The sequence below is a fragment of the Colobus angolensis genome, unplaced genomic scaffold (genome assembly GCF_000951035.1).
Source record: "Colobus angolensis palliatus isolate OR3802 unplaced genomic scaffold, Cang.pa_1.0 Scaffold183, whole genome shotgun sequence".
Classification (NCBI taxonomy): domain Eukaryota; kingdom Metazoa; phylum Chordata; class Mammalia; order Primates; family Cercopithecidae; genus Colobus; species Colobus angolensis.
In genome coordinates this window covers 459,288-486,464 of record NW_012114966.1, presented here as the reverse complement: position 1 = coordinate 486,464, position 27,177 = coordinate 459,288, and the positions used below count along the sequence as shown (strand labels likewise).

The window sequence follows — 27,177 nt, the reverse complement described above, 5'->3', positions numbered from 1 at the left end:
ATCTTTTAATGATATGGATATCTTATTTGCCTCTACATTTTAAATATCTTATGCTCAAAAATGTATTTTAAATAAAATATCTGGAATAGAGAAATAAAGAAATTGTTTTAGGTCAAGTACAGTCACAAATATCCCCTTTAATAAAGTTTGATTATGTGAATGTTTTAGGTGAATGCACGTGCTCTCTTGGCTCAATTAGTAAACATTTCATAATAGACCAGGTTTATGAATTATTTTTTCCCAAAATTAATAATAAGAGATATAAATCCCTTATCAAGGTTTAAGGAAAGTAAAGATACTATTGATTTCAAAACAAAAGTAATTCAAATATTTTAAGATATACATAAAAGCATTTCAATATTACTTAGATGCTAGTCACTGGTGATAGAACTCTACGATAGGGAATATCAGGCAATGGCAGACTAAATTATTTGCAGCAGTCATCCTACTGAAATCAACTAAATATTCTTGGATAAAATATTAAAACAATTATCTTAAAAGTACTGAAAATCTGACAAGATAATGGGGAACTGCTAGGACAAATTGTGGAGAAAACCTAAGCCCAAAGAGGTAAACAGAATATTGAACTTGACATAAACTTGGACATTGTAAGAAGACAGAAATTAAGAAGCAGGATGGGCTGGGAACCATGGCTCATGACTGTAATTCCAGCACTTCGGGAGGCCGAGGCGAGTGGATCACGAGGTCAGGAGTTCAAGACTAGCCTGGCCAAGATGGTGAAACCCCGTCTCTACTAAAAATACAAAAAACTAGCCAGGCGTGGTGGTGGGCGCCGGTAATCCCAGCTACTCTGGAGGCTGAGGCAGAGAATTGCTTGAACCCAGGAGGCGGAGGCTGCAGTGTGCCAAGATCGTGCCACTGCACTCCAGCCTAGGCGACATAGCAAGACTCCATCTGAAAAGAAAAGAAAAGAAAAGAAAAGAAAAGAAAAGAAAAGAAAAGAAAAGAAGGAAGGAAGGAAGGAAGAAAAAGAAGCAGGATGTTCAAGATGGGAAGTCTTATGGGATCTCCAAACTACATTAAGCTGGAACTCCAAAGGACGAATCTTTCCAGGTAATGGTATGTGAAAACTAAACCCACCTACTCTCCAGCCCAGGAAACTGCTGGGGAATTTGACGTGGCACCAAAAAGGCCAGAAGGAAAATAGAAAAGGAAAATTTAATCCTATAAACTTGTAGCTAGATACTAGATATCCTGCATATTTTTAGCTGATAATATGTAGTCTAAGTAGCCAAGGAGCTTCAAGTCTTGAACTTGATTTAAAGTGGTTTACAAGCAGTAGTATTTACTAACTGGGAAGTGTATAAAAATCTATCATGAAGAAAGGCACTTCCATCCAAGATCTCAAGATACCCTGACAAATATCATTTTCAGGATATGGACCATCACAAGTCAAATAAAACTTGGCACACAAAACATGGAGCTGTCCAGCTGAAACAGCACACAGCAGATACACACTTGCAGACTTCAGACACCAGAATTATCAGATGAAGATTTAATATATTTAAATAAATAAATGACAAGCTTAAGAATATTTGCAGGAGCCAGGCGCGGTGGCTCATGCCTAAAATCTCAACACTTTGGGAGCCAAGGCAAGAGAATCACTTGAGCCTAGGAATTTGAGATTGCAGTGAGCTATGATCATGCCTGAGCGACGGAGCAAGACTTGTTTTGAAAAAAAAAATTGCAGGGAACAGAAACTTATAAAAAATATCATGGCAGACTTGATCAGTAATAATTATAATTTTTAAAATGAAAAACACAATAACCAAAATTAACAACTCAAGGAATACTTTTAATAGCATGTTGGACACACAAAAAGACAAAATTAGTAAAATTGGAAGAAAGACAGTAAGTTACTGATACTTACTGTCAGCATAATGAGACAACAGTGGAACCCAGAAGATAATGAGGTAGTAACTTTAATGTACCAAAATGAAATAAATGCCAATCTTGAATTTTACACCCAGGGAAAAATATCTATCAAGAATGACATTTCAGGCAAACAAAAACTGTAATACTTTTTCACTAGCAGAAATAGAGGTAAATAATACATAATGCTAAAAGTTTCAGTTTAGCAGAAAGATATCACATATTTACATTTGGTAAGAATCTAATAAAATAAAATAGCCTTAAAACATACGACACAAAAAATTGACAAAATCCAAGGAAAAAAATTCACTATTCATAGTGGGACACTTTAACATAATTTGCTCAGTAACTGATAAAATAAGCAAACGAAAAGAATAAAAAAGAATGCAGAATATTTGAACAACACAACTAGCAAAGCTGACCTAATGGACATATACAGAACACTACAACAAGCAATGTCAGAATACTGCTTTTTCTTGAATATGCAGAACATTTATAGAAATTGACCATTCACACCCTGAAATACTATATAATGACAATGAATGAAATACAGCTACACACAACAATGTAAATGTATTTCACAGATGATAATGTTCAGCAACACACACACACACATACAAGTTGGTTATTCCTATTATTCAAGTTTTCAGTACCCTGATTGATTTTCTTTTGTTTCCTTGTTCTATCTGTTTCTGAGCAAGGTATGTTAAAATTTTCTATTTTGATTAACCAAACTAATTCAATGAGAAATAGAGGCTCTGTATAATTCTATAACTATTAATATTATAGACATTGAATTTATAATTTAAAAGATTTTCATGAAGAGAATTCTAGTCCTATAAATTTCACTCTTAATTCTTTAAATGCTTATGGAAGAAAAAATACTGATCGACACAAACTTGCTATGATCTGAATGTTTGTGTGTCCCCTCCTCCTCTGCAATCATAGGTTGAAATGCTAACCCCTAAGTTTATGATGTTAGGAGGTAGGGCTTTTGTGGAGATGATTAGACCATGAGGGCACAGCTCTCATAAAAGAGGTTCCAGAGAGCTACCTTGCTCCTTCCAGAAGGTGAAGACATAGCAAGAAAATGACATTCTGTTTTATGAACCAGGGAGTGGGCCATCAAGAGACACAAATGTGCCAAGGCCTTGATCATCAACTTCCCAGCTTCCAGAATTGTGAAAAATAAATTTCTATTGTTTTTAAGCCACCCAGTTTATGGTATTTTGACATAGCAGCCCAAATGGACTAAGACAAACTCTTCCGAATAAGTGAAAGAAAAGTAACACTTCTCAACTTACTATATAAAGCCAGGATAGCCTTGATGCCAAACTCCGACAAGAGCATTGTAAGAATGGAAAGTTAAAAGCCAATTTATTGTGCATGTGAGTGTGTGTGTGTTGCTTTTTAACGTTTATTTTAGGTTCAGGGGTACATGTGCAGGTTTGTTATAACGAAAACTCATGCCACAGGGGTTTGTGGTACAGATTACTTCATCATCCGGGTACTAAGTCTAGTACCCAGTAACTATGTTTTTAAAAATAATTATTTTTTCTGTAGAAACACATTTCTATCATAAACATATATTTTAAAAATTGTAAACAAAATGTTAGGAAACTAAGTCCAATGATATAAAGGATTATACATCACAAGCAACCTGAGTTTATTCCAAGAATGCAAGATTGGTTTATCATTAACAAATCAACCAATGTAATGCATGGTATTAATAAAATAAAAGGATAAAAATCCATATTATCCATTCAATAACAGAAAATGTGTGATAAATTCAATGCCTATTCAAGATTTTTAAAAAACATAGTAAATTAAAAAACAAAGGGAACCTAATAACTCTGATAAAGGATTTATGCAAATAAACCCAGTCAAACAATGTATTTCATATTAAATATTTAAAAACTTCCTCTCTGAGACCAGGAATAAGACAAGATTATCCATTAACATTACTTCTATTCAATATTATACTGAATTTCATAGGCAATGCCAGAAAGCAAGAAAACTATATGATTAGAAAGTTTTTAAAAGACCCAGCATGGTGGCCTATGTCTGTAATCCAAGCACTTTGGGAGGCTGACGTGGGAGGATTGCTTGAGCCCAGGAGTTCGAGACTAGTCTGGGCAATGTAGTGAGACCCTACGTCTATTTTTTTAAAAATAGAAAGAAAGTAAAAAATACAATAATAAAACTAACAATATTTGGGGATAGCATGACAGTATATGTAGAAAACCTAAAATATAAAAATAGAAGAGTTTACAATTTAGCAAGGACATTGTATACAAAGTTAACATAAAATCAGTATTATTTCAATATACTTGCAACAAAAACCAATTATCAAATTAAACGTTTTTTTTTTTTTAGATGGAGTATCACTCTGTTGTCCAGGCTGGAGTTCAGTGGCGTGATCCCAGCTCACTGCAACCTCTGCCTCTCAGTTTCAAGCAATTCTCCTGCTTCAGCATCCTGAGTAGCTGGGATTACAGGCTTGTGCCAACATGTCCAGCTAATTTTTGAATTATAAAATTAAAGTTTTAAAATAGCATTAAAATATCAGCTATCTAATAATAGTTGTGCAATACCTCTACATACACATACACACACATAAACATTAAGATAAAATAATAAAATAAATGGAAGAATATACCTTGTTAATGGGTTGTCTATCTCAATATTGTCAATATGTTAACAAGCCTCATATTTTTATAGATTCAATAAAGATCAAAATAAAATATTTTCAATATACCCCATATTTTCTACAGATTCAATATAGTGCCAATTAAAATCAGAGCAGGGTTTTTTTTTAATAGAAACTGAGAAGTTGAATCTACAATTTATACAGAAATGCAAAGAGCCAAAAATAGCTCAGTTAATCTTGAAGTAGAAGAACAAAGTGAGAGAACTTACACAGTTATATATCAGTACAAGTGAAAAGCTACTACATTTAACACAGAATGGTATTGGCACAAGAATAGACAAGTTGCCCAGTGAAACAGAATCGAGAGTCCAGAAACAGAACAAATATATAAAGTCACGTGGCTTATGACAAAGGTAGCACTGCAGAGTAGAAGTGAGAAACGGATGGTCTTTTTATTCAATAGTGCTGTGTATATAGACAATCTAACTGGATTTACACATGGAAAATATAAATCTTGACTTCTACATTGCACTGTATTCAAAAACAATTTCAGGTAATTTAAGATCTAAATGTGCAAGTTAAAACAAGAAAGCTTCTGGAACTACAGCAACCACTGAACAGATGTGGTTATTTAAGCTTAAATTAAATAAAATTAGTAACATTAAAAATTGAGTAGCCCAGTTTCACTAGCCACATTTCAAGTGCTTGGTAGCTACACATCCCATATATGCAGATAGAGAAAATTTATAACATGTCAAAAAGTTCTATTGGTTAGCAATGTTATAGAAGAAAACACAGGAATGTATCTTCATGACTTTTTTTTTTTTTTTTTTTCTAGCCTTGTCACCCAGGCTGGAGTGCAGTGGCATGATCTCGGCTCACTGCAAGCTCCGCCTCCCAGGTTCAAGCAATTCTCCTGCCTCAGCCTCCCGAGTAGCTGGGACTACAGAGGCCCGCCATTACACCCGGCTAATTTTTCTTTTTGTATTTTTAGTAGAGATGGGGGTTTCACCTTGTTAGCCAGGATGGTCTCGATCTCCTGACCTCGTGATCCGCCTGCCTCGGCCTCCCAAAGTGCTAGGACTACAGGCATCAGCCACCATGCCCAGCCATCTTCATGACTTTGAAGCAGGATATGTTTTCTTTAAAGGGATAGAAAGAATACTAAATAAAAAAGACAACATTGGCTGGGCATGGTGGCTCAGGCCTCTAATCCCAGAACTTTGGGAGGCCAAGGCGGGTGGATCACTTAAGGTCAGGAGTTCGAGACCAGCCTGGCCAACATGGTGAAACCCTGTCTCTACTAAAAATATAAAAATTAGCCAGGTGTGGTGGCGGGCGCCTGTAATCCCAGCTACTCGGGAGATTGAGGTAGGAGAATCTCTTCAACCCGGGAGGCAGAGATTGCAGTGAGCCAAGATCATACTACTTTACTCCAGCCTGGGCAACAGAATGAGACTCCATCTCAAAAAAAAAAAAAAAAAAGACAATATTGATAAATTTGAGCTCATTAATTGCTAATCAAAAGACACTATTAAGAAGTATGGAATATGTCTAAATACTATACTACTATGAAATAGTCTCAAGTCTATATTTTTAAGAGAAAAAAATCAAAGGGGGAAGAATGTGTATTGTATGGAACAGTAGATATTAGACTTCTCTAAATATATTTTGTTTTATAAGTTTATTTTGGAGCCATGTAAATATTTCACATAATTATAAAAGAAAATTAAAATTTAAAAAGCAAGCCCTACATTTGAAAGCAACTTGAAACAAGCCTAACTCTGCATCTGGCTGGTGGCTTAACTACACAGAGAGGAACTTTTCCAAGATACTTTAAAACACGATAATTTGACTGTACATGCCTACTGGGCATTTGTAAGGATGTGCCTTATAAATGAAAAGAATGACAAAAACTTAAACTGTAACAGTATCATATTATTTCTGTAGTGCTGAAATTGTTTTCTAAGTCCATTATTTGAGTCCTGTGGGTTAACAAATGAGTAATTCTGTTGATGTAAATGAAAACTGGGATTTGAGGTATGGGAGAAATACCAAGGTAAGACTGATAAAGTTAAGTAAAAACCTCGGAGTGCTGAACTTGAATTAGATTAGTATAAACATGTGATGTATTTTATCTTTTAACAAATGGACATCCCTTAGCTCAGTAACTGAAAATACCTAGAAACACCAACTGACCCAGCAGCAATAAGCACACCTATTGTTGAGATTACATCTCTAAGTATCATCTTTCATGAAAAATAAGTGAAAGCTCTTTGAAAAATGGCTGATTCTGGGAAAGGAATGTACAAGATAATCTGAACATCTTGTAATACCAGAAATCAAGGTATTACAAGAAAGCATTCAAAAGACTACTAAGACTCACGTGGAAAGGACTCAGGGTGTTATCACTGGGGAAAAGTGGATGACGAGCACATGGGATCTCTCTGTACTAGTTTTGCAACTTTATGTGAATCTATAATTATTCCAAAATAAAACGTTTAAAACAAGATACACAAACACACTTACAAAGACTCAGGAGCAAAGCTGAACAGTTCCCAACTTGGCAAAGTTAGCATAATTTGATCATTAAAAAGATAAGAATTGCCATGGATTGAGCCATATCAAATATGTTTAAGTCAATGAGTTCATAATGACACCTAAAAAAGGCCTTGGTCCTTTTTGTAAGATGGTCAGGAATCAATTCATTATTTTGAATACTGCTAAACAAAGGGAAAGAATCAAACATTTATCCTGCCTTTCCTATGTGAACTGTACTTCAGGGTAATCAAATAGTTGAAGACCCATTACAGAAATGTTACAATTAATAAAAAAAGAAGAAATGATAGTAGAATTAGAATGGTGGTTCTCAAAGTGTGGTCTATGGACCCTTTCGGTGTCCATGAGGTGAAAATACTTTTCAAAATAATGTTAAAACATTATTTGCATTTTTCACTATATTTACACTTGCATTGATAATGCAAAAGCATTGGTGGGTAAAGCTGGGCACCATAGAAGGAGTCAAGGCAGTGGCTCCACACTGTACTAGTGGTTATTACATTCATAATTGGACATTTGCAGTAAGAAAAATACCAGTAAGAATGCCCTTAGTGAAGCACTGACTATTATTAATTTTGATAAATCTCCACAATTAAGTACAAATCTTTTAAATATTTTGTATGAGGAAATAGAAATGAAAAGTATGTTTAAAGTTCTTCTGTTGTACACTGAAGTATAAACATATAAGGAAGGAAATTAATAAAATATGAAAAATAATAAAATAGAAAGCAAATACACAAGAAAGAGAACCCAAACACCAAAGTTAGCCTTGGAAAGACTAACATCATTAATAAACTACTTCCAAGTCTAGTCAAGAAAAATGAGAGGTGACACTAACACCCGGATTGAAAAGGGAAATATCACTACAGATCCTGTAGATGTGAAAAAAAGCCACAACAGGACATTATAAACAACTTTATGCCAAAATATTCAAAAGTACAGATAAAACTAACATATATCTGAAAAAATGAAATGTACAGGAATGAAATAAGAGCAATAAAAATACAAAGAAATTTGATCTCAATTAAAATTTTAGGTACAGAGAGCTTCACTAGTGAATTCTACCAAATATTTAAGAACGCTATTATCACCAATCTCAGCAAACGTGTCCAAGGAATAGAAAAAAAATGTAAGAGAGATAGAGCGACAGAGACAGAGACAAAATTTCCAACTTGATTAACAGGGCCAGCCTAACCTTGATACCAAACACTAACAAGAAAAGAAAAAGACAAATCAACCTAAAAATCCACTATTAAGACCTCTTAATTGGTTGTTTTTATTTTATATGAACATTATTTTGAGTTTAAACAAAACAGCTGTAGTCTTTGCTTAACAATTCTAAAGAATAACCATCATGTGTCTGAATTCAGAGTACATTTTGAAAGTATGTCATTAGAGTGCCCCTATGAACACGGAATATCTGTAGATGGTAACCAGATGGCTCTAGGAACAGCCAAGGAATTTGGGATGGGTTAGAAATAAAGTGTTTATCTTTCTCTACAGCACAGGAGAATATGAGATTGCATATTTATTTCTAGATTCCAAAACAAGTTCCAAATGAATATATAATAACCTTTGTGTTTATAGTCTTTTCTTTTTCATAAATGCAGTATAAGAGACATGCAATTTATTTATATCCTGAACAATTATCTTACTCCATCATTAAAACTGGGAACAAAATGAGTGGCTAGCTACCTTTATTATTTAGCTTTGCTTCTTAAGAACAACCCTTACCAACAAATTCCTTACTTCCCATAATACTTTAGTCAGGATCCTGAACTGTAATCCATATTCACTTGAAGTTCTGCCAAATGTTAATATTTCTGATATTCGTATGACACGCATTTGAGCACTGTAAAAAACTTTCAGCAATTTAGTCCACCTTCATTCCAACCTAGCTAAGTGAATTTAGTTGTTGAAATATTATTGTTTCCCTCAACTGAAAATATTGAAGACAACAAAAGTCAATAGGTCACTAACGTTATGAGACACATTGTCAATACTTTCCCACTTATATGTTTCCAAGGTATTGTTTTTCTCTTATGTCTACTCAAATTATGTTCTTTTTCTTTCCTTTTTACTGGTTTGAGGGTCTGCATTACACAAAATTATTATGTTGTCTACATGAGTTTTTAAATTTGAATATATTTCATATGTCATGCAAACATGCAAACTTCCTTGTTTCATCATTCTAAAGTTTCGGGGCTTTTTTTTGGTTTTTTGCTTTTTTTTGTTTTTTGGGGTTTTTTTGTTTTTTTTGTTTTTTTTTTGAGACGGAGTCTCGCTTTGCCGCCCAGGCTGGAGGTGCAGTGGCGTGATCTCGGCTCACTGCAAGCTCCACCTCCCGGGTTCACGCCATTCTCCTGGCTCAGCCTCCCGAGTAGCTGGAACTACAGGCGCCCGCCAACACGCCCGGCTAATGTTTTGTATTTTTTTTTTTTTTTAAAGTAGAGACGGGGTTTCACCTTGTTAGCCAGGATAGTCTCTATCTCCTGACCTCGTGATCTGCCTGCCTCGGCCTCCCAAAGTACTGGGATTACAGGCGTGAGCCACCGCACCCGGCCTCATCATTCTAAAGTTTTTAAAAGTGTGGTTATCAGCTTCAAAGTCAAAATAGATACACAAAACATCTAATTATCCTATGGGAGAGTCTACTTGTGGAATGTATGTTAAATAAAGCACCTTGAATGCCATAAACATTCTACTACTGTTAACAAATGACATTGCAAAGAGGAGATACCCTATTTCCTATATACCCTGGCAAAAAAGAAGATGCTTTAATTCCAGGTGAACAATACACCAATACAACATTGGTATGTTCAAACTATGCATAATTTTCATGTGGAAATTTAATAAGGCCAGTTGTACGGTAAGTATTTCATGCATTTTTGCTACATTAATATATTTATACCTTTAAAAATTATCAATGCAATCAGTTTTTAATAAGTAGAAATTTCTATCTCAGAGGTACCATCTTAGATACCATTCTAAAAAATTTAAATTGCCCATCAAGAATGTTAACAGAAAAAGATGGACATGAGGTACACAATGTCTAGTTGTTATACAGTCAGTGGATCAATTTTGTTTATATCTTAAATATCATCAATTGGAAATATAGAGATAAAAACCATGTTTTCCTGAATTTCTTAAACTGATCATCTTACATAGTATTACAAGCTACGTTAATATATACTGTAAACTTACTGTAAACTAAAATGAAAGAACTTAGAATTTGAACAAAATAAAAACACCTATGCATCAACATGATTCTATAAGACTCAGACACACATTATAATCATTGTTAAATGTCATGCTTTTCAAAATATTTGAAATAAAATGAAAGCAATATTTTATTTCTAGAATTCTGTTGTTATTAAGGCATTCAGGACACTATGATAAGAATTCTTTTCTAAAGAATTAAGATCAGATCAATAGGTAATTGAACAGGAAGAAGTAAATAACAAATGCCTTTGTGAATTACAAATACCCCATATTTATAGAAGTTATTTTATTCATGTTTTTATGAATCATACTTCATTTGTTTAGAAGGAAATATCCAGCCCACAACAATTATTAGCAGACCAATGAGCTACCTAAAAAGCAAAATATCAACAATGATGGAAAAAGATTGTTCAACTGAATGAATGGGATGGTACAATATTACTGCACATATGAACAGGATATCTCTATTATTTTGTTAAGCATGTAAGTTTAAAAATTTGGTTTGAAAGTTTTTTTTCCTCTGTTATTTCCTACACTTTTCCTTTTAAATCGCTAATTTGCCTTCTAACTTCTAGATTAATCGGCCTTCCTATCGCTTACTTATATTTCCTTTCTAGTCTAGTGAAAATGTGTTTCTAAAAAAAATTCCTCACTCCCAAACTTTATAGCCATTACTAGTATTCTCATCTCTTTTTGTTACAGAAAGCAATGAAATAAAAGAAATAAATAGTGAAATTTCTTGGTAGAAAAAATGTTCACATATTAAGTGCTCTGATACCTGAAATATTAGCATTGTAGCGCACCAATTTTCTTCCCTAAAATTAACTGAGATTCTATTAAATAGTATCCACTGCAAATTTCACAATGTAATGATGTGCACACCTATTAATTCCTTTGTCATCTATAGAACTGGACTCATACTTAGTCCCAGACACGGCATTGAAGTTTTTCACGCTAGCTCTAGAACCAGAAAATCCCTCTGTTATGTTATTAGTGTATGTCATGAGGAAGAAAATAATCATTGAAACAGTACATTTGAAAGTGACCTTTAAACTATTAACCACATATACACATCTAAAGTAGAAAAGTAAGTTAAAGTTTTTCCCTCTGTGTTGAACAGTGTTACCATCCAATTCATATATACACATATTTATTCATTCAGTCAGCATTTACTAAGCATATCTTATATGCTGGATTCTATTATATCGTGAAAGTATTAAGTATGGAAAATTTTAACATATGTAAATTTATTTTATTTGCAGCTGCCATCATTACTTGAGGAAGAAAAACTTACAAATCACTTTTCCCCTTATTGCCTAGAATAGTAAAACAAGGAATGCTTCATTTTCCTCCCTTAATTTCTACACACCTCCTTCTTTTGCATCTAGGATTTCTATGAGAAGTCAAAAAGTAATAATGTAGAATTGCTTCAGAATGTTATCCTAACTGCACTCAAGAAGTTTGAGGGCCAGCTGCAGTGGCTCATGCCTATAACCCCAGCACTTTGGGAGGCCTAGGTGGGGGAGGATCACTTGAGGCTAGGAGTTTGAGACCAGCCTAGGCAGCATAGTGAGACCCCGTCTCAAAAAAAAAAAAAAGTTTTGAAATGTCAAGGGCCACTAACAGATAAATTGAAGTATTTGAATCACTTAACTTTTATTAGATACATTACTCTCAAATATGATATTTACTTATTTGTTAACTGTATTTGTCCTCTAAAATAAAAGAAATTAAATCCAAGTTGAATGGACTTTGGATGGTAAGTGCACCTTTGAACACATAAATATTTCTGACATAAAAATTACTTATCTTTCCTCTTTGTAAAATATTATCAATAGAAACACAAAACAAAAGGTTGTCAAGCCCTATATCCAACAATATGATCTCCTATCAGTATAAATAGATGTTATGAGACAGGCTTACAATTTCTGTGTACTTACAAAACCCTGCTATGGAGCTATTAGCTATGTTTTAGGGTGCATTCCCAAAGAAGACACCTTCACCAAAATGGTATTCATGAAAAGTACAGGCTAGAGAATACACTGTTTTTTATTAAATGGTGTATCATATTAAAGATCCAACTAAATCTGTGATCTCTATCACAAAGCCTTCTCTGACTTCTTCCTCCCCCTCAGATGTTCTCTTATGTTCCCTTTCTCCCTTCTTTTAACCCCCATTATAATTTATTTTTACATCTTTTGTGGTTATTGTCATCTTTTAATAATGCATTGCAATAGTTTAAATAAATGTCTCACCTTCCATATTATATTCATATTAAGCAGACTCTTACATATTTTTGATTCTTCAGTTTAAATATTAGAGTGCCTTACATATCTGTTGCTTATAAAATATTTTGGTACTTTATTTTTAATTTTAGACCTTCATGCCATATTACTTTTATTGTTCTTAAATAGGTTTTAATTTTCACCCTTGTTTCTCAAAAATAAACTATAAGTCCCTTGAGGCCTAGGGCAATCTTCTAATACTTCTATACTTTCAGCTTTCTTGGCACAGGAAGTGCTAAGAAGGAGTGTTTAATTCAATTGATGAAATGTTGTGAAAGGCTTGTCTAACAAATATTTCAGAACACAGCTAGCAGCCATCTCCTGGTCAAAGGAATCAAATTCCATAAAATTTGCTTACCATGGCATTGACATTAGCGTGATCCCCTTTCCTATTCCGAATCTGAATACAGGATATTGGCAAATTCAGTCCTACCCCAGTGGCAAGATTTCGCAGGTCGGCAGCATTGTACTCCCCACGCAACAGCAAACTGTTATTATCAGAACCAAGTCCCAGAGAGGCCCGATAGACATAAGTCTGAGAAAGTCTCTCAACTGTAGTGACATCTACGGTGGCTGATGTCATGCAAGGATTTGAAACCATCTTCCTTCCATACCTCAGATCCTCTGTAGAGCGACAGCAGCTCTGAGGGCAACAACCTGGGCCCTGGTGCAACTTGGTACACGCAAAGAAAAGTAAGCACCCCAGAAATAAAAAGGAAATACAAGCCAAGGCAATTACTAAATACAAATTCTGGGCAGAAAGCTGCCCTCCTGGTTCCCAGACATCTTCAAAGTCTGGAAGTAACCGAGGAACAGAGTTGCTCAACAGCACACCCAGAGTGACAGAGGAGGAAAGTGGTGGGTCTCCATGGTCCCGAACCACTACCACCACGCTCTGCTTAACTGCATCAGTGGGAAGAACTAAACGAGCAGTACGGAGCTCACCTATATTGGCTGAAATTCTAAAAAGACTAGAGTCAGATGCCCGGGAGATGTGGTAGGAAAGCCAGGCATTAGAACCACTGTCTGCATCCTCTGCTACTACTTTTGTGACCAAGTGTCCAGTCCTGGCAGAGCGGGGCACAATTTCCACAGGGACAGAACCATTTCTGGGCAAGGGAAACAAGATAACTGGATAATTATCATTCCTATCTACCACAAACAAGTTTATAGTCACTGTTGCACTTCTGGGAGGAATGCCACCATCCCGGCCTTCTACTTGGAAGTGAAACCCCCTGAGCTGCTCAAAGTCAAAGGAAGTTTTGGCAGTGATAGCCCCACTGGATGATTCTACTGCCACCAAGCTAGAGGCTGGTGGCCCCTCAGAGATAACATCCAACAGCTCATAAGAGACAAGGCCATTCTTCCCCAGGTCGGGGTCCTGGGCAAACACTTGGCCTAGAGAGGCCCCAGGGCCATTGTTTTCAGCAACGAAAAGTTCCTGCTGTGGTTGAGGAAAGCTTGGTGTATTGTCATTCACATCAGCAACTGACACAGTGATTGTCCTTCGGGTGCTAAGTGGGGGTGAGCCACTATCTGAGGCCGTGATCAGGACTTGGTATTCACTGATCTGTTCCCGGTCCAGGGGCCCATCAATCAACAGGCTGTAGTAGTTGTCAAAGGAAGCCGTCAGCTGAAAAGGGCCTCCACTAGACATGCCACAAATGACCCTACCATTAGAACCAAGGTCTTCATCCTTTACACTAAAGAGAGCAATCACTGTGCCAGGAGCAGCGTCCTCCGGTACTGGGTTCGAAAGAGTCATGAAGTCTAGTTCGGGGGCATGATCGTTCACGTCAGTCACCTCCACCAGCAGTTTAGCGGTGCTAGCTAAACCAAAGACACCTTCGTCCCTTGCCTCAATGTATGCCTCCAAGAGCGTTTCCGGCGGACCTAGTGAAGCAGCTACTTGCACCTCTCCACTTTTAGGGTGCACATGAAAGCGGTGTCGCAACTCTGCTTGCGTGCTATTGCTTAGGGAGTATCGGACTTCCCCATTGGACCCTTCATCTGGATCCAAGGCTTGAACTCGGAATAACACAGTCCCATTGGGTGCAGTCTCTGGAACCTTGGTGCGGTATACGGAGCGCTCAAATACAGGCGCGTTGTCATTTGTGTCCACCACAATGATGGTGACTTGTGCGTCTCCTGAGCGGGCAGGTAGCCCGCCGTCCCGAGCTGTAAGCACCAGCAGGTGGGTGGCGCGCTGTTCGCGATCCAGTGCTTTCTCCAACACCAACTCCGGGTATTCGCTGCCGTCAACCCGCGATCCCATGTCCAGGCGAAAGTGCTGACTGGGGCTTAGGCTGTAGCTTAGTATCCCATTGCTTCCCTCGTCGTCATCTTGGGCATTCGGGAGAGTAAAGCGGGCTCCGGGCGTCAGGAACTCGGGGATGTGCAGCTGCACGTCGCCGGCAGGAAAGAGAGGTGAGTTGTCATTGGTGTCCAGGACGTGAACCCGAATCTTGTACAGCTCCAGCGGGTCCTCGAGCACCAGGTCGTAGGTCAAGACGCAGGCAGCTTTGCCCCTGCACAGCCGCTCGCGGTCCGCCGGTTCTCTGACCACCAAGTTGCCGCTGGCTAGGTCCACCCTGAAGTAGAGCTCGCGGTGGCTGGAAAGGAAGCGAAAGTTCCGCGAGGACAGAGCGGCCGTTGGCAGCCTCAAGTCCGCGGCGACATTGCCTACAGCTACGCCCCGCTCCGTCTCCTCCGGCACTGAGTACTCGAGCTGTCCCGCGGCAGCGCCGCAGGAAACCCACAAACATAGAACTGCCACCCCCCAGCCCACCATCCTCCCTCTGGGAGTCCACGTTCCACCAACACGCTATACCAACAGTGACCCAGGACCATGCTCCGGACTCCTGGAGAGCACGAGCCGCGGGGAAGAGCACGCTCCTGCCGGCCGTCACTGCTGCGGGCTAGATACTCAGCGACCGCCGACGTTGCCGTTGCCGGCATTGCCTGGGCTGGCCAGCTGGGAGCAGGGCTTGCTAGGCTGGAGGCTGGGTAGCCGTCTGGGAAAGCGGAGCCGGCCGAGTGTTGAGGAGCGCAGCGCCGCCTAGGGGTGCAGAGACTAGGCTGCCGGCCCAGGCGCGAGAGGTGCCGTCTCCAGTAGCAGCGGGCTGGGGTCTCGCCCACAGCGCTGACCGCGGGCGCAGGGCGGAGCCTGGGAGACGCCCCGAGACACTAACTCGTCTCTGCTTAAACGGTGTTTTCTAGGACAACGCCCTGAGGCTGCCTGGATCTTAACCTCCACAACCTCTGCCTGCAGACTGCTGGTAACTGAGGCTGAGCCGCGCTGGGCTCCTCCTGCCACCCTTTGGGAGCCGCCCGTAGTATCTGGACGCTCTGATCCCTGCGCACCTCTCCCGCGGAGAGGGCGGGACTCCGCGTGGAGCTGCCGGGCGGAGGCGGCGAGAGGCGGGACCGTGAACGTGAGCGACCACACCTTCTAGGCTTAAGGAAACAGGAGCCCCCCAAAACAAGCGCTGCGGAGCTTTGTGCGTTGGATCCTGCTGCGGAGCTTTCCGCGCTGGGTCCTGCTGCGGGTTGAAGTCTGTCCTGCACCCTCTTGTATCCTAGGAGCAGCCAAGAGTGCAATAGAGACGATAAGGAGGGGAAGAAGGTTGGGGAATAGTGTCCGCATCAAACTGCCTCCGGACTCTGGTTTTTCGAGGCAGCGGAGTCAGCGAGCTCAAGGCTGTTTTGCGTGATAGCAGTTTCTCCTTCTCCAAGAGGCTGTATTTGGGAGTGCTTTGCAAACGGCCCTTGACGATCTGGGTGAAAGAGGAGGTTATAAACCAGTCAATACCAATAACTAGAAACTCAAAGACTTGACGACCCGTCCCCAAAGAGGACGCGAGAAGAAGGGGAGGGAAAAGTACTAAGATACTCTTCAGAGTTTGACCAGGAAACTATTCTGTACACTTTCTTTCTGTAAATATTTAGAAAACACCATGAGGCGGGATAAGAATAGGCTAGATACCCATCCTTTCTCCAGCCTCGCTTTTTTTTTTTTATATTATTATACTTTAAGTTCTAGGGTACATGTGCACAACGTACAGGTTTGTTACATATGTATACGTGTGCCATGTTGGTGTGCTGCACCCATTAACTCGTCACTTACATTAGGTATTTCTCCTCGCTTTTAATTTGGTCTTCTGCATGGATATTGGGACAGTGATCAGTTCTGTGAGAAACATCTCCGAGCCAAAACTGATACACCCAAATTCTGCCTAACATTCTACAGCCAGTTCCTTTCCCTAAGAAGGAGGCAAGCCAAAAGGAGACTCACTGACTATTGACTCTTAAGCACTAAATTCCTCATTCAAATCCTTCTCTTAATACAGTTGCAATATGTTCAAAGCCCCAATAATGAAAAATTTGGAAGGCAAAACCTGAACACAGATCAAGAATTAAAGTTTCCAGGACATATTTTCTGGTAGAAACCTGCCTAAAAGTATCGATAATTATTGAAGCTGGGTGATGGTACATTGGGGTCAATTACACAATTCTCTCAACTTTTGTGTATGTTTCAAATTTTTTTTCCCTCCCTCCCTCTCTCCCTCCCTCCCTCCCGCTTTCCTTCCTTGCTTCCTTCTTTCCTTCCTTCTGAGATGGGAGTATTGCTTTGTTGTCCAGTCTGGTCTCAAACTCCTGTGCTCAAGCGATCCTTCCATCTCAGCTCAGCCTCCTAAAGTGCTAGGATTACAGACATGAGCCAATTAATGCACTCACTCTGCATTTTTTTTAACTTTTTTTTTTTTTGAGACAGGGTCTCGCTCTGTCACCCAGGCTGGAGTGCAGTGGCGCGATCTCGGCTCCCTGCAACCTCTCCCTCCCAGGTTCAAGCGATTCTCTTGCCTCAGCCTCCCAAGTAGCTAGGACTATAGGCGCGCACCACCACGCTTGGCTAATTTTTGTATTTTTATTAGAGATGGGGTTTCACCATGTTGCTCAAGCTGGTCTCCAACTCCTGACCTCAAGTGATCCGCCGGCCTCGGCCTCCCAAAGTGTTGGGATTACTGGAGCGAGCCCCGCACCACCTCGCTTGACATCAGCCTGCATATTTCTATAATATTTAAAAATATTTTAAAATTGCTGATTAAAATGGTGGGGAGAGGGGTAGCTCTGGTATTCTCTTTTTAACATTAAGAGTGGGATTGATAACGCCAGTGTTCCACTAAAAACCAGTTACCTCCCTGAACACACAAACCCATTCCTTATCTCTTCCAGGGAACTAGAAAGGGCACACTGTGATATAAGGCAATGTAAGTAGTAAATACCCCCTGGCTAGTTTACCTTTTTGAATTAAGAAATCAAAAAAATCATTGACACCAAGTCTCAGATAAAATTAACGGAGGAAAGATGTCAGCCTATTAGGTAGAGTCAAAAGTACAGACCTCATTAGATCTCACCAAGATGCAAAACAGCCCATAAAAATTGAACTTATTCTTCACCAAATTTCAAAACCAAAACTAATTTTCTGCTTCAGTGCCAGAGATTGGGATTTACATTTCTTCATTTTAAATTAATGCTGCTAAGCAAGCTAACTGCTTTGGAATGAAAGTTTATTCTTTCTGCCTCAAACAAATGAAATACAACTGTAAAGATGTACCCAACTTTTAGGCCCCTTACTTTTAGGTCTGCAGCCAAGCCTCCAATTACACCAGGTTTAGAAATTCTGAGCAGCATCTAGAGGGATAGTATGTGTGGATATACATTAGGGCATGAGGAAAAAGGAAAAATGCATACAGAGAACAGCATGGGAAATCTTCACAGAAACTCCTCCTTCACACGCTTCTCAGATTTTTGGCTTCCCTTTTTCCATTTCTCTATTTAAACTGCCACTGACATCTATTTTCAGAAGATTTCATTTGTGGAAAGAATGAAGAAAGCATCCATCCAGTAGGATTTGTCCCACCATACGCCTCCTTAACTTTTGGCATAACATTACATTCTTATTCAAGTAAACTGGGATTTGTGAGAAAGCAACATTTAAGAGAGAAGGATATTCCAAAGATAAGGGAGGCTAAAGATTTTTGCCTTTTGGATAAGATGACCAGATAAACATTAAAATTATGAATTAACAAAACTTCTCTTTAGCAGGACCTTTCATTGCTGATATTTCATTTTGTCCTTTTTTTGAGGCAGAATCTCACTTCATCGTCCAGGCTGGAGTGCAGTGGTGTGAAGATGGCTCACTGCAGCCCCTACTTCTCTGGGCTCAGGTGATCCTCCCACCACAGCTTCCAAGTAGCCAGGATTACAGGCACACACCGCCACATCCAACTAATTTTTAAAAATATTTTGTAAAGACAGGGTCCCACTATGTTGCCCAGACTGATCTTGAACACCTAAGCCAAGCACCCCCATGCCCAGCTAATTTTTTTTTACTTTTTGTAGAGATAAGGTCTCAGTATGTTGCCCAGCTGGTTTCAAACTCCTGGGCTCAAATGATCCTTTCACCTTAGCCTCCCAAATTGCTGCAGTAGATGTGAGATACTGCATCTGATCAAAAATTTATCTTTCTATAAATTTTTTTTAATATTTCACCTTCAAAATGTGACCCTACAAACTTAAAATCATACTCCCATTGGTCAAATAAGTGCTGACATGAGGAGACCTAGCTTTTTTATTCTAAATACTACACATGTAGTAATAGAGTCAAAACTGCAGTCCAACAACCATTCTTATAGTCCACCTGTTATCCTTGATATGCCATTGGCTAAAGACAAACTTGACTTCCACTGCTGGAAGTAAAAGTCTGAAGTTTATTTGTATCTCAAAATTTTTTCTTGAATGATGTCTTTGGATTTTTTTCCCCTTATCTATGTATTTGGTCTCTTTGAAGATACCTACTAGAGTATGTTGTTTCTCCTTTTTCTGTATTCCAAAGCTATAGATTTCCCTCCAATTCTTTTAAATTCTTTGTTCTTTTCCACTTTTTTTTCTCAAACTTGTCACCTGTTTCTTTTTGTTCTTGACTGTATGGAAGCAGAGGCTGTTCACTTTTTTACTGCTTGCAGTATAGCCATATTTACTGTTTGATGGAATGGCTTATGTGTGCCATAGTTTTAATATATCTTCAACGGATGAAAACTGGCGGCTACAGGGCAACTTGTCATCCCAACTTTTCTCCTTACCTTGCCACATCCTTAGGTTCAATCTTGAAATAATGGTGCATCTGCTCACTATCAGATTTAGTCCTGCCTTCTCTCCTATTTTGTGTTGACAAATAGGATTATGAGAGAGTCCTGCCTTTAGCCTCTGTACCTAGATCTTTTTGCTCCAAAACTAGGAGTCATTGGTTTTGGATCTCAGTGAGAATCACTACTCTAGAAAACACCAATCTATCAGCCCTTTCCAAGATCTCCATGAAAGGCATCCTCTCCTAGCATTTTCATATCTTGGTCCAATCTTCATGGCACTTAGTAGCTTATCTTCATGTACATCATGGTTGAGGTTCAAATGTTTTACAGAGTTTCATCAAAGATGTGACTTTATTTTTTTGTCTGCTGTACTTTTTGTTGTTTTTGATGAGTTTCATGGAGGATAAGAGACATTTAAATATGCATTTTCTTTTATCTATATTTGGTAGAAATACCACTTTTTGCTTAGTGGGATTTCTACACTTTGAAGGTATGTGGGAAAGTTACAATCTTTATACTTATTTTTTAAACTAATCATTTTATTGAACTCTTTTTTAGGTCTATATTGGTTCTCTGGGATTTTACAAGTGTAAAATTATATTGACTGTAAGTTTTATCATGTAACATGTATTTATCCTCCTTTCTAAAATCTTATATATATACTGTATATATACACAGATATCTATAAATATATATATGTATAGATATTCACATATATATAGTATCTTGTGTTATCTAGAACATCCAAGTCAGTACTGAATAGTAGCCAAGAAGTGTCCTGTTATGCTTATAATTTTTATGGGAGTAATTCTTGTGCTTACTGTTTAAAATTGAGGTGGCCAGTGTTTGATGATAACTGTCAAATTTTTATTAAAGTCCCTTAAAATAGCTACCATAGTGATGATCTGATGATATGTTTCTTACTACCTTTGAAACCATAATATAGTATGAGCTCTCCTATAACATAGTAGAGTTTTTTTACAGAATGTTGTATCAGCATATTTTTATTTCAGGTTAGGCACTATCTAATAACCTAATCTCAGGTAGAGTGGTTTGGTAGTGGTGGCAGGCCTCCCTTTTCAGACACTGTTGAGGAAAATTTTTATCTGCAGCACAGAGGAAAATCTAGTGTGAAGGTTTATCAAAACGTAGAAATACGAAACTTGAATGTAGGCAAATATATTATGTGGTTGGACCAGACAGATTAGCTCCTAATACAATGACGTTCAGCAAATTTGAGGTTTTTTCAAGTAAGTATAAAAGTCTAGGACTTTTTGATCTGTGGCTTAATATCATTTAGCAAAATTATATTTTTGCTTTATAGTTGTCTATCTATTGTGAAAAAACTGTGCTTTATGTCTGTCAAAAAAAATGCATTAGCTGGGTGTAGTGGTGTGCATCTATTGTCCTAGCTACTTAGGAAACTGAGGCAGGAAGAGTCCCTTGAGCCCGGGAGTTCAAGGTTAGATTGAGCTATGATTGCCCCACTGCACCCCAGCCTAGACAACATAGCAAGACCCTAATTCTGAAAAAATAAACAAATACAATATTGTACTCTAGTACTACACGTGTAGTGTTTAGAATGAAAGGGCTAGATCACCTACTCTTGGAACTGATTTGATGAACCAAAGTATGACTTTAAGTTCTAAGGGCCACACTTTTTTTTTTTTTTTAAACACAGTCTCACTCTGTCACCAGGCTGGAGTACAGTGGTGTGATCTCAGCTCCCTGCAACCTCCACCTCCCAGGTTTAAGCAATTCTCCTGCCTCAGCCTCCTGAGTAGCTGGGACTACAGGCGCACACCACCACACCCAGCGAATTTTTGCATTTTTAGTAGAGACGGGGTTTCACCGTGTTGGCCAGGATGGTCTCAATCTCTTGACCTTGTGATCTGTCCGTCTCGGCCTCCCAAAGTGCTGGGATTACAGGCTTGAGTCACCACACCTGGCCTAAGGGCCACACTTTGAAGGTGAAATAGAAAACTGAGTCTAACTAATTGCATAAAACAATATGTAAAGGGATTGTTGGACCAAAAACATATAGAAATGTAACACATTTGTCAATTACAGTATAAAAGAGGTGCATGGGAGAACAGCTGTATCTGATTAAAAAAATGACACCAGGTGGTAGTATGAATCCACAAGAATAAATGAATAGAACTAGCAATGACAAATAAGAAATGCTATCAATGTTTAATTTCTCCTTTCTTCCTCTTAGTGCCTCTAAAAAATATAAGATTACATAAAGTAATAATTATTATAGTGATGTATTGTTGGTTATATAATACCTATAAATGTGCATTGGTTTTCTGTGGCTGCTGTGATAAATTACTATACACTGGGCTGCTTAAGACAGTTTCTCTCCTAGATTTGGACAGGAGAAATCAAAACTCAAGATGTTGGCAGGGTTGCACTCCCTTTAGAGGCACTACGGAGAATCTGTTTCTTGCCTTTTCCACGTTTTGGTGGCTGTTGACATCACTCCAATCTCTGCCTCCATCTTCGCATGGCCTTTTCCTCTGTGTCTGTTTTCTCATCTTCTATCTCTTATTTAAAAAACAAAACAAACTTTTCATTGGAATTAGCACCCACCTGAAAATTTTAGGGTAATTTCATCCCCAAATCTTTAATATAATTATGTCTTCAAAGACTCATTTCCAAATGAGATCACAGGTTTCAAAGGTTAGTATGCGGACATGTATTTTTGAGGCCCACAGTCCAATCCACCACAAGATGTAATATGTGTAACAATAATACAAAAGGCAGAAGAGGAATAAAGCTATCTAGAAGTAACATATTTATATCTCACTAGAATTAAGTTAATATAAATCTGAAGCAGATACCAATAAGCTAAAATATATATGGTAAACCCTGGAGAAACTACTGTGAAAATAACTCAAAAGACGCAGTTTAAAATTTAGTTTAAAAATTACTATGTTACATTCTAAAATATTCACTTAATAAAAAGAAATCAGTAAATGAAAAGTATAGGAAAAAAGAGAATTAAAACATATAGAAAAAGAGTAAAATAACAAACATAAATCCAAATATATCAATAGTAATATCATGTGAATAGATTAAAGAACCCAATCAAAAGGCAGAATTGTCAGACTAGAGTTTTTAAGAAAACAAGATCCAACTATGCGTTGTCTGCAGGAAACACTTTTAGATTCAAAGATACAAACAGATTGAAAGTAAAAGAATAGGAAAACATACATTGTGCAAACAGCAACCACAAGATAGCTGGTGCGACTACACTAATATCAGACAAAACAGACTACAAGACTAAAAATTTTTACTAGAAATCAAGAAGGACATTTTATAATGACAAAAGGGCCAATTAGGAAGATATAGCAACTAAAAACATATTTGCACCTAGTAACAGAGTCCCGAAACACATGAAGCAAAAACTGGCAGAAATGAAGGGAGAAATAGACAATTCAATAGTCATAATTGAAGACTTTAATTTTCCACTTCCAAAAATGGATAACAGCTAGGCAGAAGATCACCAGGAAATGAAAGATGTGAGCAACACTAAAAACCAACTAACCTAAAGGATATCTGTCTTAGTCTGTTCAGGATATTATAACAAAATACCAAAATACCATATGCTGTGTAGTTAATAAACAAGAGAGATTTATTTTTCACAGTTCTAGAGGCTTGGAAGTTCATGATTCAGGTATCAGCAGGTTTAGTGTCTGGGGAGGGCCCACCTTCTGGTTCATGGATGTCACATTCTTGCTGTGTCCTCACATGGTGAAAGAGACAAGGCACCTATCTGGGACCTCTTTTATAAGGATGTCAATCCCATTCATCGGGGTTCTGCTCTCATGACTTCATTATGTTTGAAAGGTCTCACCTCCTCATACCATCACCATGAGAATTAGGTTTCAATATATGAATTTGGGGAACATGAATATTCATATCATAGCAACATCTATAGAACATTCAACCAACAACAGCGTAATATACATTCTTCTCAATTACACATGGAACATTATCTAAAACAATCATCAATAAATTTAAAAGGATTGATACCACCCAAAGCCTTTCCCTTGAGACTTGGAATAAGACAAGGATGCCCACTCTCACCACTCCTATTCAATATACTACTGGAAGTCCTAGCCAGAGAAATCAGGCAAGAGAAAGAAATAAAAGGCATCCAAATAGGAAGAGAGGAAGTCAGCCTATCTGTCTTAGCAGACCATATAATTTTATACCTAGAAAACCCTATATTCTCTGCCAAAAAGCTCCTAGATCTGATAAAACCTCCAGCAAAGTTTCAGGATACAAAATCAATGTACAAAAGTCAGCATTTCTATACACCAACAATATCCAAGCTGAGGGCCAAATCAAGAACACAATCCCATTTACAACAGACATATACAAAACTAAAATATCTAGGAATATGGCTAATCAAGGATGTGAACAATCTCTACAAAAAGAATTATAAAATACTGCTGAAAGAAATCAGAGATGATACAAACAAATGGAAAAACCTTCCATGCTCATGGGTAGGAAACAGCATTGTTAAGATAACTATACTGTCCAAAGCAATTCACAGATTCAATGATATTCCCATCAAACTACCAACATTATTTTTCACAGAATTAGAAAAACAAACTATCCTAACATTCATATGGAATCAAAAAAAGAGCCCAAATAGTCAAAGCAATCCTAAGCAAAAAGAACAAAAAGGACATCACCCTACCCAACTTCAACTATACTACAAGCCTACAGTAATCAAAACAACATGGTACTAATACAAAAACAGACACATAGACCAATGGGACAAGTTAGAGAACCCAGAAATAAAGCTGCACACCTACAATTATCTGATCTTCAATAAAAACAAGCAATGGAGAAAGGACTTCCTACTCAATAAGTATTGCTGGGATAACTAGCTATCCATATGCAGAAGATCGAAACTGAACCCCTTCCTTTCAGCATGAACAAAAGTCAGCTTGAGATGGATTAAAGAGTTAAATGTAAAACCTAAAACTATAAAAACCATAGAATAAAACCTAGAAAATATCATTCTGGGCATAGGCCCTGGCAAAGATTTCATGACAAAGATGCCAAAAGCACTTGCAGCAAAAACAAAAATTGGCAAATGGGGCCTAATTAAACTAAAGAGCTTCTGACATCAGACTATCAAGGTAGAGCAAGATAGTGGAATAGAAGCCTACACCATCTCCCCCCGACACATGAACACCAAATTGTAACAACTATCTGCACACAGAAAAGTGTCATTACAAGAACCAAACATCAGGTGAGCAATCATAATACCTGGATTTAACAACGTATCACTAAAAGAGGCATTGAAGAGGGTTGGAGAGACACTCCGGAATCACCACCATCACCCCTCGCATATCCCTCAGCAGCAGCTGAGCAATGTGGAGAGTCTGCGCACTTGGAGGAGGTAAAGCACAGCAACTGGGGAACTTTACATTAAACTCAGTGCTGTCATAGCAGGGAGCAACACCATGCTGGACTCAGCCAGCAGCTGCACATGAAGGGAGTTTTCGGAACAGACCTAGCCAGAGGCAAATCACTTATCCCAGTAGTGAGAACTTGAGTTTCTCAGGAAGCCTCAACACTATGGGCTTAAGTGTTCTGGGGTTCTAGGTAAACTTGAAAGACAGTCTAGGACACAAGGATTGCAATTCCTAGGTAACTCCTAGTGCTGGACTGGGCTCAGAACCAGAGGGATAGGGTGGCATATGACCTAGGAAGTCATCGGCTGGGGCAGCTAAGGGAGTGCTTGTGCCACCTCTCCCCTAATCCCAGGCAGTGAAGCTTGCAGCAACAAAAGTGACTCCTTCCTTCTGCTTAAGGAGAGGAGAGCAAAGAGTAAAGAGGACTTTGTCTTGCATCTTGGATACCAGCTCAGCCACAGTAGGACAGGGCATTGAGCAGAGTCATGAGGCACCCATTCCAGGCCTTAGCTCACGGATGATATTTCTAGACACACACTGGACAAATAGAAAATCCATTGCCTTGGTGGGAAGAACCCGGTCTTGGCAAGATTAATCACCTGCTGACTAAAGAGCCCTTGGGCACCAAATAACCAGCAGTGATATCCAGGTATTATGCTGTGGGCCTTAGGTTCTGAGATGTGTTGACTTCAGGTGTGATCCAGCACATTCCTAGTTGTGGTGGCTACAGTGGAAGACTCCTTCTGTTTGACAGAAACAGAGGAAAAAGTAAAGGGGACTTTGTCTTGCACCTTTGGTACCAGTTTGGCCACAGTGGAGTAGAACAACAAGCATGCTCTTGGGGTCCCCAAGTCCAGGCTTTGGCTCCTGGACAGCATATTTGGATCTTCCCCAGGACAGAGGGGTGCCCACTTCCTTGAAGAGTCCCAGGCCTGGCAGCATTCACCACAACATAACTGAACAGCTGTTAAGCTTTAAGTGAACATCAGCAGTGGCCAGGTAGAATCCCTGTGGACCAGTGGTAGTATTGGCCACAGGGAGAGGCATCTCTGCCTGTGGAAAGGGGAGGGAAGAATGGGAAGGACTTTGTCTTGTGTTTTGAGTGCTGGCTTAGCCATAGTCAAATAAAACATCAGGCAAATTTCTAAGTATTTTGACTCCAATCCTGGCTCCCAGGTAGCATCTCTGGGCCTGTCCAGGGCCTGGGGGAACTTGCTACCCTAAAGGGAAGGATGCAAACTTGGCTGGCGTCACCCCCTGCTGATCTCAGAGACCTAGGGCCTTGAGTGAACATAGGTGGTAGTCAGGTAGTGGTTACAGTGGGGGTTGGACAAGACCTAGTGCTGTGCTGGCTACAGGTCTGACCCAGGACAATCCAAGGTGGGGGCCACAGGAGTGCTTGCATCACCATAGCCCTAGTTCAAGGTGGCCCAGCACCTGAAGAGAGAGAGAGAGAGAAACTGTTTGACAGAAGGCAAAAGAACAAGTGTTTTTGCCTGGCAATCCAGATAATCATTCTGGATCTTATTCAACACCTCCAAGATGGTACATCTACGAGTCTGCAAAAACCACAGCATTATTGGGATTGAGACCCAAGCTCCTTCAAATAAAAACCTTCTGGAAAACCTTCTCAAGGACAGGGACAAACAAGCCCAGACTGCAAAGACTACAAGAAATACCTAGCTCTTCAATGCCCAGACATTTACTGGTAAGAATAAGCATACAGAAAAACACAGAATATTATAACAGTGTAATTGTAGTATGTAAACTTATCTTAAGTAGAAAGAAAAAATGATGAACTGGTCAAAAATAATGACAATCTGGCCAGGCATAGTGGCTCACACCCATAATCCCAGCACTTTGGGAGGCCAAGATGAGCGGATCACTAGGTCAAGAGATAGAGACGGCCGTGGCCAACATGGTGAAACCCTGTCTCTACTAAAAATATAAAAATTAGCTGGGCACAGTGGCTCAAGCCT

General features: G+C 38.9%; 2 protein-coding genes across 2 annotated transcripts in view; both read right to left on the bottom strand.

The window, feature by feature from the left end:
- LOC105510143 (protocadherin alpha-7) overlaps positions 1–27,177 on the bottom strand; it is a 180,100-nt gene that overhangs the window by 67,419 nt on the left and 85,504 nt on the right. The window lies entirely within an intron of this gene.
- PCDHAC1 (protocadherin alpha subfamily C, 1) lies at positions 12,499–16,089 on the bottom strand. The gene has a single exon (XM_011939668.1). The coding sequence runs from the start codon at positions 15,398–15,400 to the stop codon at positions 12,944–12,946; it is 2,457 nt and encodes an 818-aa protein (XP_011795058.1). The 5' UTR covers positions 15,401–16,089; the 3' UTR covers positions 12,499–12,943.